The following is a 14,354-nucleotide window of genomic DNA, read 5'->3' on the forward strand; positions in this document are numbered from 1 at the left end:
AAATTTCTATAACTACAAAAGCAAAGAGCAGACAATGTGTGCTCCTGACAGAATCACATCAATGTATTTCCACTGGCATAAGAGAACTTCCTCTGTCTCAACTCTGGGACACTGGGGGAACAGCAGGTTCACAGTCAGCCTTGCAAACAAAGGCGTGTTAACACTTTGGCAGTTGGAACACCTGATAATTTACAGATAGTGGGTTTTTTGTTTTATTTTTTAAAGGAAATGTCTTAATGACAAGTGTCTACTCTGAATTTTTGTCCTCAAATTCGGCATTTAACCTATGGTTACCTTGCAAATTTTCATGACGTAAGTAGCAAATAATCATAAATCTTTATGCATCTTCCCATGAGCCATTTTTTTGTCCTAAATAAGCTATCCAGCAATATGCTGTAGTTGGAAAAAAACACTACATGCACAATGCATACAAATCAAACACTAGGTCTGTAAAATAAGCTTTAAGTAAAAAAAACATGGTTAGTGCAAAGTCCTGAAATTCATGACATGATCACAGACTAAAGTACAGAAAAGATGGGACTGATTCAGGCAGATTAATTTGCTTTTGCCAACAATCCTCCCCATTGAAAAACACACACAAAAAAAATTACTTGTCTTTTTCAAGTAAAAGTGCAAAAGCTACAAGAGACGATGAGCATGAATTTACAAATAAAATATGGGATTATGGAAAAAGAAAAGCATGACAGCAATTAAGGAAAAGCTACTGGTTCCTACTTACAAGATTTATAAGAAAGAAGAATTTGGATAAAAGATGCTGCAAGATAATAGAAATAAAATGGAAACAAATCAAAGGACAGCAGTAGTTATAAAATACTTTTAAGATGGTGAAATTGTAATATAAGTTAAGAAGCTTTTAGCTTTTTTAAAAAATAGATTAAAAGCTTTATGATACAGCAAGCTCATTAAACACATAGGAAATTGGCATTCAGGTCCAAAATTATGGTTTTGAAAGTACCATGCAAAACAATGAACAAAAAGTTACAAAATACTACTAAGATTTAGAGCTGTTCATATCTATGTACATCCATTCTTTAACAGGCTGTATTAACCCTTCCCAGCTCACAGACCTGTCCCTGTGTCACACTGCACGTGGAGCATACACAAGGCTATCCTAGGGCTCCTGTGACTTGGGGTATGTCTTGCAGGGGGGCAGTACTTACCTGCAGTCTCCTCACAGCAGTACTGCTGCTTCCAAACCACGAGATCGTGACAGTGTCACAGCTCCCACTGCCCTAAGCCAAGCCGCTAACAACCAAAATACCCGAGCATGCCTCTCCTGACCCCCAGCTCCACCAACAACCTTCCAAAGCAGAAACAAAAGGTAGAACACTCCCAGAAACACCAACATCTTAATCAATGTCCAGAGAAAGAAGAGAGGAAGGACTCCAGCTGCCAGGTACCAGGCACCACCTGGGTAAGAGTGGTCAGACCAACTGGCAGGGTCAGACCAACATCCACCACCGAGCCCCTCAGCAGCACTCAAGATGTCTCCAGTCAGGGCTGCTTGGAGTTTGCTCCTAGAACCCCAGAAACATTCTCTGGGACATTAATGACAGGAGGGCCAGAGGAGATGAGGGTACACCCCAAGACTCCCCCACTGCCAACAGCACTTGGGTGACACCAGCAACCCAGCAAGGTGTCTCCTTCAGCTGCCATAAACCACAGAGCTGGCAGGCTGTGACCAACCGCTATAGGGACAAGGACTAAGAACGAGCCCATCGGACTGGAAGATTCAGTTGCTGAAATGCTGGCACAAGGTACTCGTGAGTGTCTCCCAATTCTCAAAGGCTGAGGACAGCAACAGCACACACCGTATGGCCAAGATGGTCTGAAACACATCCTGCCACTGGAGCTGCACTTGGCACAGGTACATCATTCTCAGGGTCAACCTCATACAAGCTCCCTAGCAAATTTCTTATGAAGGTGTTTTCTATCACAGGGATCATTCAACCTACAGTATCAGCTACATCAATACCATCCACCCATCTTATTCTATAGACTATGCAATCAGGATCCAGCTGCTTTCAAACCACCTACACATTTTTCAACAGGTCATTTTTACTCTCTCACAACAACAGAGTGATGTTTATTAGTTGCCCACCATAAAGCCATAAAGGTCTGGGTGCAGAAACCAAAACCTGATAAGGTCACTCAAGGCCCAAAAGCATCATGCCAGTGATGGCAAAATCATCACTCTGCTTCAGAATCCAAATATTGACACAGGACTACCTTGAAGGACCTTGAAAGAGCAAACAGGACAACGGCTTTCCAGGTGATAACCTCCACAAGCACTCAGCCATATACAGATGACCTCCAGCTAATCTTGTGAGAGAGAACAATTCTCTCTTCCCAAAGAGAGACAGACTAAACCACAAATGTGGAACACTTATGTCTCTCCTGAATCGAGTCAGGGTTGCTACAAGAAGTTCACTATGAAGATGACAGAAAATTGAACAAGAGTGGGGCAGCAGTTAACTTGACAGAACCAGGAGAGTTGAGACCGGAGGGGCCTCTGGAGATTATATAGTCAGCCCTCCCCAGCAAAGCAAGGTCAAGTAGAGCAAGTTCAGTCACCCTTCCACCCATTCAGATAGTTTTCCTTCTCAAGACCTACAAAAAGCTGGACATTTTTCTACCGATCAATTTTTGTGACTTCCTTTCTGGAGGTTAAAGAGTTCCAGAGGTAAGACATGAGGCCCTGGGACAAAAAAAAAAAAACCACCAGGGTAGAGGAGTACTCACTCACATGAGCCTTGATCAACTGCTCTTTACTAGCTAAAGCTCATCAAAAAGATGTGTGCTGCAAGATGGGAGAAGGATGATGTGCTTGCCCATGTGAGTCATCAAGGTTTTTTGAAAAGTACCAAACCAAATTCTGAACTAGAGCTTGAGACCACAGGATTACCTGCCAGGCACTGCACTGAGCTCATGGCAATCAGGTCATAGGGGTCCTCACTGAGAATGTGCAGGGCGACAAAAGAGGAGCAAGAAACGCTAGAAAATGCAGCATTCCCGAGAGGTGTCCCAGGGCACTGGGTCTCTGTAGGACCAAGGAGCAAGCTGTAACACAACAGTTCACCTCCTTTTGAAAAGTGGTTCTCAGTCCTCCAGATAGCAGTGAAACACAGAAGCCACATCAGAGAGCCAATAGAGAAGGAATTCTTAACCTCATGGGATTGAAACAAAGAGAACATTAGCAAGGTTTTTTAAAGCTGCTGAGATCTTATACAGCTGCAGTTCCAAAACTAAAAGAAAAATAGTGCTTGTGGGCCAGTGGGAGACAACACTACATGACAAAGCTGATTGTAAGTGCAGACATTTCCCAAGCATAAAATATTTGAAGCACTCAAAAATAATAGTGCTTCCTGAAGCTAATCCCAAGATTATCAACAGCAGTGTCAAACACAGTAAGAATATTCCAGCTAGTGGCTAAAGCATCATGGCTACAAAGGGGAACAGATGGACCATGACATACAGGAATAGCCCAGCTACAGCCATAAAGCATCAGATTTATGTTTGACCTCTTTCCTAAGGGTAGGGACTGTGGCAGCTAAATGTCCCTTCCCTGTCCCCCTCCTCCTTCAAGCCACATTTACACTGGGCAGCATGAGCAAAGGCAGGTGGATGGGCACAATGTGCAGATTTGATCACTCATCATCCAGCACAGCATCTCCTGCCTTACGCTCTTCGAGGAGGAAAACACTTCATCTGGATGCATCAGGATTCACAGAGCAGACTCCCGGAACAGAAACTTCTCAATTTGGATTTAAACCTCATTAAAGAGACACTGATGCTTCAAGTCAGAAGAAACTGCAGGGGCCTGGCCTTTCATATGTCTTGGTGAATTTTCCCACCTCAAGCAAAGGTTGAGCAAAAGGATAAACTAGACAATCAGAGTTTGGGGCCTCTCTACAGAGTGCCAGCAGTATGGGTCCATCTTCAGTTCTCCCTCCTTCACCCAGCCCACTACAGCACTGCTGCGACCAGTGACCAGTACCTTCCACAGCAGTAACAACACCCTGGAAAGGCAACAGGTACTTGACTAATTTCTGTAAGTTAATTCTGTCTTCCAAATCGCTAGAAGAGCCAGGACATGACAGAGACAGTTTCGTGGGACTCCACTGCTAATACACAGCAGATCACATGACATGCAAAGACTGGTCTCACTATGGACAGCTCAGAAGAGCACAGAGAAGGAACGGAATCGATTCCAAACAGCTGTCTCTAGTTTCCCAAAAGCCACTAAATCCCTCTAAGGCTGGCAACATGACAATTTTCTGACTGCTGTTAGGTGACTTAAGACACTGCAGTATAAATAGAAGACCCTGGAATCCCTTCAAGGAAGTCAATCCTTTTGATTTTGAATGTCTGTGTACTTCTGCCAGCATCACAACACCTCTGTTTACAGCTGGCACTGTTGCATAAGCAGCATCTCAGCTGACATCCTTCCGAGTTTAAGTACTTCATTAAAACTGCTCAAGAAACAGGTTGTGTCAAAACTGAAATGATCCCATCAATCTGAAAAGAACTAAATGCAGAAATACACTAAATGCACATGCAAGTGAACACACCCTCAAAGATGCTTTTCTCCTTCCTAAGCTCAGCTATTTCCCTAGTCAGATGTCACAGGCCTTCTACAGAGAGACTCCAACCTCCTGTCACAGAAATCCACAATGAACACTTTCAAAAACTATGTGCTACATATCTAAAAATACTTTTAGAAGATTCCAAATCCTAAACTTCCACACAGAGATTTGACACAACAAAAAAGAAAGATCACCAGTTTAACTGGTGCTGTCAAGTCCCACTATACATTCAACTTGCTACAACAAACCTCAATCCCCTATTTTTCTTAGGCCAGTGAGCTCCTGATAGATTGATCAATAGATCTCTTGGAAGAGTTTAGCAGACATTCAAAATACCAAGGAACAGGGAAAAATGCAAGGAGAAAGATTATTCTTTTCTGAATATTATCACTAAAAGTAAGATGAGAGCTAAAAAGTCTCTCTGAGCAGAGCACTAATTCTGCTATGATATCTCAAAACATCTGTTCTCACGGGAGACAAAATAAGTTTAGCAGTTAAGGGATGAAGACAATCAAGGTATCAAGGCATTTAGGGAAACACACAGCAACCATCACTGAAAGGCAGCAAATTCACTTGCTATTTTAAGAATTCCTGTTTTCACAACGCTCTCCAAAACCAAGGAGAAGTAGCACTTTGTGCAGTAACTGGAGGGATGTGTGACAATTTTTTAAACACGAGAGAGTCACTACAGAAACTTGCTATTACTCGTAGATACTCAAGATTTCAAATTAAGAAGTGGAATCCTACCACATGATCTCCTTCACTTAATAACATTTTCCCCACTACCATAATTAGGAGTGCCATGCTTGTTAGAGCAAGAGAGTATTTAATAGTAAAAAGTAAGGGGTTTCTTTAAACTTTGAAACCCCCAAACACCTGCTCAGCTAATAGCAGGTGGTGGCTCAGCCAGGAGGCGTTAACCACAACAGAGCACTTCAGATTTTACTTTTTTTTTATTACGCATGTGTTAATCTTGCAGGTAGGAAATGTCAATAAAACAAAGAAAAAAGTGTACATATATTTTTCAGTAATATTTACCAGTCATGCTGCTGTCTCTGTTTATTCCATTATGAAGTTTACAGTGAACAAACGCTGCATCAAATAACCACGATCCAAAGAGGTTCAAAATGCTGTTAACCTTTGGCCTGCGAGGAGCTGGTAGTGGCCGTGGCTCAGAGCTTGTCTGGTTTGGGCTGGAGAGTGGAGAAGTAGAGGAGGGTTGGTGCTGCACTTTTGAAGTATGTGCGGTAGTTACCTATTTGAACAGAAGAACAGATCAGCTCCTAGAAGCAAGGAAATTCCTTCCTCTAACTGAGGAAGCTATCCAAAGGGTCAGCTACTCAGAGAGCAGGAGCTCTTACAGTGCTGGTTTTCATGGTGGCTTTGTTCACAGTCACGGCGCGGTGCCGGCGGTTGTGCGGCGGGGTGGTGTTGGTGGCGGTGTTCTGGGGCATGCTCAGCCTGTTCACGGGCGTGGGCGGCGCGCTGTCCGACCGCGGCCGGGAAATGCCTGGGGGGCCACAAACACAGCAGCCTGTCAGCAACAGCCCACGGGCTCACACCCGCCACGGCACGGCTCGGGCAACAGCCACGCCTGGCCCTGCCCCCCAGAACGGCAGCAGTAAGGAAAATACCTCTCTCTTTTTACTGTTAGCAGAAATAAAAGCACAAGCAAATGAAAACAGTGATTACATCAGATAAGCAAGACACCAAAGGACCTCACGCTTAAGGCTGTGGGAAATGACACATGGGAGGAACCAGTCTAGAAGCAGGGACAGGAGCAAGGTTCACCTGCCAAAGCCAATTTCACAGCTCTCTCCTGCCAAAGTTCAGCTGCATCTCACCTTTGCCTTTCTTTCCCAATCATACCTCCCCCACCCTTTCTAAGACATGTCTGAGATGTCTGGCCTTTAAAGCCACCTTAGCTCACTAAATTAAGATGAAACCCATCCACCACACAGCTTTCTGCTGGGTTTCAGCTCAATCAGCTGCTGAACAGTCAAATACTAAGTCAGTACATGAGATAGGGTAAGAAAGCCAAGCAAGCTATAATATTTCTGGTAGCAGCAGGACATTAGACCAGTTTTTACCCAGCTTCAGGGAAATACTCATGGTGTACACAGATATTCCTCCCAGTCAGAATCAGAACTCAACTTCTGCAAAACTTGAAGTGACAAACACCACTTCTGCCCATTTTAATGAGTACCAACACTCTCACACCCTGTCTGAAGAATGAAGTAGGGAAGAACAGTGTAGGTACATACCAGGGAGAGTAAGATAAAAACCACGTGCTTTAGCACCTGTGTCAGAAGGCAATGAACTCTCTCATCAGCCTTTGCTGAAGGGGTTTCTGCAGCTTCAAAGTCTGCCTGAGCACACCTTCCCATCCACACCTACAGCCTGAATTTAATTTCACTGAGAGCTCTCCTGTGCCTGAATGCATGGTAGTCTCCAGTCTCCGTACTCCACATGGGCTATTCTCTGGGATGCTATTCCTCTGGGTGCTTCACCTTCCTACATGGCATCTTCTTAAGTCTGAAGTGTCCAATTCACAGAACCACAGAATGGTTTGGATTGGAAGGGACCTTAGAGCCCATCAAGTCCAACCCCCTGCCATGGACAGGGACAGTTTCCACTAGCCTAGGTTGCTCCAAGCTCTGTCCAACCTGGCCCTGGACACTTCCACGGATAGGGCAGTCACAGCTTCTCTGGGCAACCTGTGCCAGGGCCTCATCACCCTCAGCGCCAAGAATTGCTTCCCAATATCCCATGTAACCCTGCCCTCTGTCTGTGGGAAGCCATTTCCCTTTGTCCTGTCACTCCAGGCCCTTGTCCAAAGTCCCTCTCCAGCTCTCTTGGAGCCCCTTTAGGCTGGAAGCACCTCTAAGGTCTCCCTGGAGCCTTCTCTTCTCCAGGTTGACAGTCTCATTCCACAGCCAGGGTGTTTTCTAAAACCATTTATGCATCTGTTCGAGTCTCCTGCAGTCTCACAGCAGCTCATGCTTCTGGCAGATGACGTTTGCACACATTTAAGCAAAAAAGCAGTTGGAGAGAGGCAGCTCTTCAGAGTTTACAATGGCATCTTTCCACCAAAGAACTTTTAATAAGCATACTAAGAATAACGCTTTAAATTTCAGGTATTCCATACTGTTACTTAAAACAGTCAGTGCTTATATCTGCTTCACCTTTCAGTCCAATTTGAGCTTCTCATGTACCAGCAGACACAAAGAAACACAACTTTTCTGCTCAGCAGTACTAGTCACCCACTAATTGTAAATTAAGTGAAACTCTCACAAAGATCTGAAGATGACAGTCCAAGTTCAACACTTTCCTAAAACAGGCACTGCACACAGCAGTTGCCAAAAGAAACTGCAGAAATAGCACTCACAACATGCTAAAGCATAGCACTTGCACTAGTGATTAGGAAAAAAGAGAAAAGAAGCTTTGTTTGGGAAAGAGATCCCTGTTTTATTTTAGACTTCCAATTTACTTGTTTTGCATCTGAAACTAAGGCCATCTCCAGCTTCATGCATTCAAATACTACTATTGTGCATATAGATTTCTTTTTAGAAGTGATCTGAGGTCCCTTCCCTATCAATTCCAGAATATACTTGCAAATGATAAATTCTTATTGGTTTATTTATGGAGAACACAGATTTAAGGAGAATAAAATAAGGATTAAGTTAATATTCCTAGCTATCCATGGGTAAGACAAAAGCATTACCTAGGAATGCATCCACTAAACAGCTGATCCCACGCATGGCACGAAAGAATATTTGAGGCAGATGTTTAAGGCAGGGGTACTGATTCAGTTCTTGAGTCATCCCACTCACATTCAGAAACTGCTCCTGAAATTTGGGGGTAGAGCTAATAATGGCTGGGTTACTCAAATCCACAGGATTACTGCACACAAAGAGAGAAAAATATATGTTAGTCAGTTTAAGAACAGCTGTTAAGATTTTAAAAATACTTGAAGATGTAATAGTTTAAGGCATTTAATAGTTTAAGGTATTTAAATAACACCACAAACCAGCATCCAGTATCAATACATTTTAGCAATTACTCCATCACTTCCTCGGTTGGCAGTACTTAGTTGTCTTCATTTCAAACAATACCCAAACACACTGGATACTTTTATTAAAATGAAACAAACCAGAGTATACACTTGATAGACTAATCCCGCTATTGCAGTAATATTAATTAGTTATGAGGTTTTCTGAACCCAGTTAAGAAAGAGAGTGGGTTGTAAAAATTTTTCCTGACTGACACAAATCCTGAAACAGCAATTCCAAATTTGAAGAGTATAGTACTTGTGACATTAGTACCACAAATGAAAAAAAAAGAGGTTTTATAGTTAGTTAAGAAGTAGATTTTAAACAGTCTAACATATATCTAGCCTTAACTATTAAATAATGTTTTGTATGAAAAGTTTAATATGCCAGTGTTTGAAAGCATTAATGTAATGTCATTCCCAAGAATCTTTAAAACAAAACAAAATGTTTGGTTCAGTCGTGCATTTAAGAAAGAGTAACATGTTAAGATTAACTGTGTAGATTTCTTCAGAAAAACTAAAGAGAAACACCCATATTAAAAATAATCTTTTGTAGGTTAAGTTTAACACCCTGGAGAGTAAACAGAAGTTGTATACATCTCTCAGAGCTATTGTTCTGCTTTTCCTGTTTGCTATCTCAGAGAAACAAAATTCTATTGAACTCATTTTTCAGCTCCTCCAAAATGTCAAATAGTTAAAAGAGCTTTTAATTAACTGAACCAGTTTACATTCTGAAAGAGTCAGAGAGTTCAAAGTTGAACAACTCACTCAGGGCCTCACCCTGAGCTGCTGAAGGGCACTGGCACAAGTCTCTCATTTTATTCTATTTAGGTGCTTAATCTTGGCAATCTCCAGAGAAATGTTTCATTTGTCATTCAAATGTATAAAGCTGATGCAAGAACAGGAACAATGGATGGCTGTAATTACACTACCTCAGCATATGTAAAAAGCGAAACCAAGTTTGTGCAACGCACTCATTATCCATTTCAAGAGGAATCAGACCAGCATCTTCATCGGGGATTTTGAACGGAGGAAATGAAGGTCCGTACGTAAAACGCAGCAACCTAGAACGCAAGTCAGACAGACCCGTCCTTCAGTTCACACTCCTCAAAAACTTAACAGTGCATTTGAACCCCACAGGTACCAGCAGCCCACAGGTGAGCCCACAGGCAACAGTACAATATCCCAAGTTTTCCTAGAGATCCCCATTTCATACAGTCATTCAGCCCTCTTACAGCTTTGAATGGTGCATACCTTGGAGCCTGCCTAAAGCTCCAGCCAAATCCAAGAGCTGTTAAGGCACAACAGCCCTCGGCAGCTCTCCCATTGCTTGGCCAAAGGGGTCACCAACTACCAGTCACATGCATAGCTGACAGAACGCTACATAAAAAAGAAGAGTGGAAAAAGTTAAAAATAAATAAATAAATAAATATTAAAAAAGGAAGGAATTTAAGCCCTTATCCTCACAGCTCTTTAGTACAAGCGTTCAATGACACCAGCAAGTCATATTAGGTTACAGGTCTAAATTCCAGCCCCTGTCTGATGACCTACACTGCACACCAGCACACTGAACAGCACCCAGTGTGGTCCTACAAGCAGCATAGGACTTGCAACCCACGGATCAGGGAGTTCTTCAAAACACATGCACCACGATTGCCAGGGGCGGCTGGGACCTACAGACCAGCCAAGAGCAAACCCACAGAGTTCACAGCAATGCAGAGCCATGAGGACACTGCTTGGGTAAATGGAGATCTTTCTCGAGAAGCGCTGCAACTACCTGAACAGTCACCAATGACCTTCCCTCAGCTCCTGCTGTCTAATCTGACCCCTGCTTCATACCAACTTCACCAAATTACAGTTCTCTGATCAATTAATGTTCCTGATGTTCTCTAAAGGGATGGAGGAGACTTGCCTTGAACCTTCTGAATATCCCAGCATCCCCAGAAATCAGTTTGTGTCCTTCCCTAAGCTAACTTGCTTGTAAGGGTCAAGAAATGTCCCATTCATCACACTGGTCACTTATAAAGCCATAAAGTTTTTACAGAGATAAAGTCATTACAAGCAGCAGAAGAGGAGGACAGAAGTAGTCTATGGCTGACCCCTAAACCAAGAGTCTAATGGGCTGAATTCCCATCTTCCACTTCTCCCAGAACTGGGCACTACAGTAACCTGCAGCCGATTAACTCAAGTGTCTGAAATCACAGCCTATAACAGTGCCTAGCCTGGAAAGAGAAGCAGAAGAGCTTTAGGACACAAGGCCTTCTCCAGGTCCAACCCAGATGCTGGTGCAGGGGGCTCGGGTGCAACCGCAGTGCCAGCTGCAGACTCAGCTCTGCCTGAAGGGAGCCAGAGGCAAGAGGAACTGCCACCCCTGGGCATAACAGAGGGCAGGGGCACCCGTGGCCCAGACGGGTGCCTGGGCACTCAGAGACACAGCACGAGCTGAGGACTGGGGAGGAAGAGCTGAGACTTGCACACACTTGGACTGGGAGGGGAGAAAAGCCCAGGGGTCTTTTGTTGGGGGTCCCTCCTTGGAGGTACCAGCTCCAGCGTTACTGTGCCGTGAATAAATTGCTTTGTGGAACGAGACACCTGAGACTCTCCATGGGAACCCTGGTGTGACTGTGCGTGGGGTGTGCGGGGAGCCGAGCGGGACCCGCCAGTCACGGGAGCCGCCGATGCAAAGGGGCTTCAGTGCCGCGGGTAAAGTCACTGGTGGTGGGAGTGCGACTGCCAGCGAGTCCCGGGAATGGTCACACTGGGAAGTTTCCTCAACACTAGAAATACACACATCTGTACGAGGCAGTAACTGCTCTCCTGCACTGTGCCCATCTATATTTAGTGCCCAGAGGCTTCCTCCCATGGTAGGTTTTTGCTGAGGAATTACTTGGCTCTGAAAAACTCAAAAGAGCCTGGCCCTATCCCATGCACCATCATGCCCTGCACCACTGTCTGGCAGCACACTGCACTGCTTAGTTCTCCTTATGAGCTTGCAAGAAAACAGTTTTTCATAGAGTATGACCAAATCTTGACTGAAATATGGGCCATTTTAAAGAATTACTGAAAACAGAAATAAAGTGTAAGCCACACACCCAAATCAGTTAAAATATAATTAAAGCAACCTAGATGGGGTACAAGTAGTATCAATTGGCATGGCAACACAACTAAGATTTCAGTTTCATCCTGCTATGAAATCACAGCCAGGGACACAAATTAACACTGTATATGTGTACAGATGTCCAAATATAATTTTCCATATGGTTTTAAGTTGAAACATTTACTCAGCTTATTGCTAATTCAGAGAACTGTTTATTAAAACATTTTAACTCTTTGAAGCTGGAACTTCATTGAAGTATTAAAAATGCAGCTTAAAATACCACTGAACTTTTAAGAGTCAGCCTCAGAGGAGCTCAACTTTCCACGTATCAGGTGTAAACCAACATTACTGAACACAGACTAAAACACTGGAGAAACCCTGCAGATTACTGTGCACCAACAGAACTAAGACTGTTACTCAACAGTGGGAAATAAAGTGTAGGCACAGTGCATGGTGCAGAACACCGACACATGTTTTGAGACAGGGTTGTTCTTTTCAGATCAGTGAATCATAAAGTATTTTCCATTATGCAATGCTCCATCTAATGAGCTAAAAATAGTTAAAGAAATAGCGTGGGAAATATGCCGAACTCGTACTGCAGTTTTATTTCCCACAGGTTTAACAAGTAGCTGCACAACCTGGAAAAATCTACCCACACTTCAAATTTTGACAGGCAATTCAAAGCAAAGTTTTCAGAGTTAAAATAAACCCTTGTAGGAAAATACACTACTGAATATTTCACAGTGCAGCCATTTTTATGCATCTTTGAACTTTCACAGAAATAAGTTATTGACATTTCAGGAGAGCTGGGAGCTCTCCTCTTATCAGCAATTAATTCAGTTCTTTCCTCCAAGAGGTTGAGATCTGTCCCACAAAGACATCATATCACAAAGACCTCAGTATTAAGGACACTGAAACTCTCCTCACTGTTCAGAGCCTTCTACTAGAGCCCAAACTCTCCTGCAGCCCACAGATCTGAGTATTCCCTCAGTCAGTTTGCAAGTGACACCGGGGTGACCTGCTGGAGGGTAGGAAGGATCTCTAGAGGGATTTGGACAGGCTGGATCAAGGGGCCAAGGCCATGGTATGAGGTTAAACAAGGTGAAGTGCCACATCCTGCCCTTCAGTCACAGCAACCCCACAGAGAACCACAGGTTTGGGGCAGAGCAGCTGGAAATCAGCCCAGCAGGAAAGGACCTGGGGATGCTGATCAACAGCAGCTGAACATGAGCCAGGTGTGCCCAGGTGGGCAAGTATCCCAGGGGTATCTGGTTTATACCAGCAACAGTGTGGTCAGCAGGACCAGGGCAGTGATTGTGCCCTGTGCTGGCACTGCTGAGGTACCTCAAATCCTGAGGTCAGTTCTGGGCTGGAGCATGTCCAGGGAAGGGAACAGAGCTGGGAAGGGGCTGGAGCACCAGGAGCAGCTGAGGGAGCTGGGGGGGCTCAGCCTGGAGAAAAAGAGGCTCAGGGGGGACCTTCTGGTTCTGCAACTCCCTGATAGGAGGGGGGGGGTTGGAGGGGGGTCAGGCTCTGCTCCCAGGGAACAAGGGACAGGACAAGGGGAAATGGCCTCAAGTTATGGCAGGGGACATTTAGATTGTGCATTAAGGAAAGCTTCTCCATGGAAAAGGCTGTCAGGCACTGGCACAGGCTACCCAGGGCAGTGGTGGAGTCACCAGAAGGTATTTAAAAGGTGTGTGGATGTAGCCCTTGGGGATATGGTTTAGTGGTGGGCTTGGCAGCACTGAGGGAATGATCTTAGAGGTCTTTTCCAACCTAAACAATTCTATGTTTTCATGATCCTCATTGTTCCCATATTCAGCAAGGCTTGGTACAGCTCTCCTCCCATACTCTTTAGAGCAGAGGAGAGCCTGTGGCCTGCCTCTGGCCCATCATATCCCACCTGCTGGGGCACAAGCACCAGGCAGCTGTAACATGGCTTCAGCTTCACAGGGCAGGAGAAGCAGAGTCCCAGAGTCGCCTCAAACCCAGCAGCATGCAGTAGTAACAAGCACCTAACAATTTTGATGGTGATTGCCATTAAACACACACACCATAATGCTCCACTAATATTCATGAGTCATTCTTCAGGGCACATGATGCAGAGTCACAGTGATGGAGACTAATATACACACACTGCAAAGTGCTAAATATCAGAGAGGTGCTGAGCTTACACAACAGCAGAGACAACCCAACTCAGATCTTCCCTTGCAGAACAGAGGCATACACACAGAGTCCAAGGAGACCAGCAAGATGTCACTTTGTATTGCTCATCGTATTGCTCCACACTTTTGGATTGCTGCACATTCCACAAATAAGCAACAACAAAGAAAAAACATGTCTAACCACGATCATCCCCAGTCGTGTTTACTTCCACAGGATTGTTCCTACCTGGACGTAAGGGCACAGATGACCTTGCTCCACTGCTCAACTACTGCAGGGTGATGTCGCCAGTTGGCCACCATCTCTTTGGCAGTTTTCCAGTACGGGGGTGTTGGAAAGCACCGCGTACAGGCGAGTAACCACACCTCAAACAGCACGCCAATTAACTTCTCAGCCAGGTTCTCAGCAATGCCACCTTGTAACAGAAACGAAG

The 14,354-nt window shown here is 44.4% G+C and overlaps 1 protein-coding gene across 5 annotated transcripts in view; it reads right to left on the reverse strand.

Annotated features, from left to right (window-relative positions):
* The window catches only part of RALGAPB (Ral GTPase activating protein non-catalytic subunit beta), a 63,448-nt gene that overhangs the window by 36,901 nt on the left and 12,193 nt on the right, over positions 1 to 14,354 (reverse strand). For 2 of the 5 annotated variants that reach the window (XM_032704856.1, XM_032704855.1), the window contains exons 5-10: positions 14,150 to 14,336; positions 9,591 to 9,722; positions 8,332 to 8,510; positions 5,969 to 6,117; positions 5,646 to 5,862; positions 740 to 775 (exon numbers count right to left, since the gene is read on the reverse strand). In XM_032704856.1, the coding sequence (XP_032560747.1) occupies positions 740 to 775; positions 5,646 to 5,862; positions 5,969 to 6,117; positions 8,332 to 8,510; positions 9,591 to 9,722; positions 14,150 to 14,336 (900 nt within the window). Of the gene's footprint in view, positions 1 to 739; positions 776 to 5,645; positions 5,863 to 5,968; positions 6,118 to 8,331; positions 8,511 to 9,590; positions 9,723 to 9,912; positions 10,008 to 14,149; positions 14,337 to 14,354 lie in introns of those variants that run through there. The other 3 variants (XM_032704858.1, XM_032704857.1, XM_032704859.1) reach the window with 2 other exon arrangements.

This window comes from Chiroxiphia lanceolata, chromosome 17 (genome assembly GCF_009829145.1).
Source record: "Chiroxiphia lanceolata isolate bChiLan1 chromosome 17, bChiLan1.pri, whole genome shotgun sequence".
In the NCBI taxonomy this organism is placed as follows: domain Eukaryota; kingdom Metazoa; phylum Chordata; class Aves; order Passeriformes; family Pipridae; genus Chiroxiphia; species Chiroxiphia lanceolata.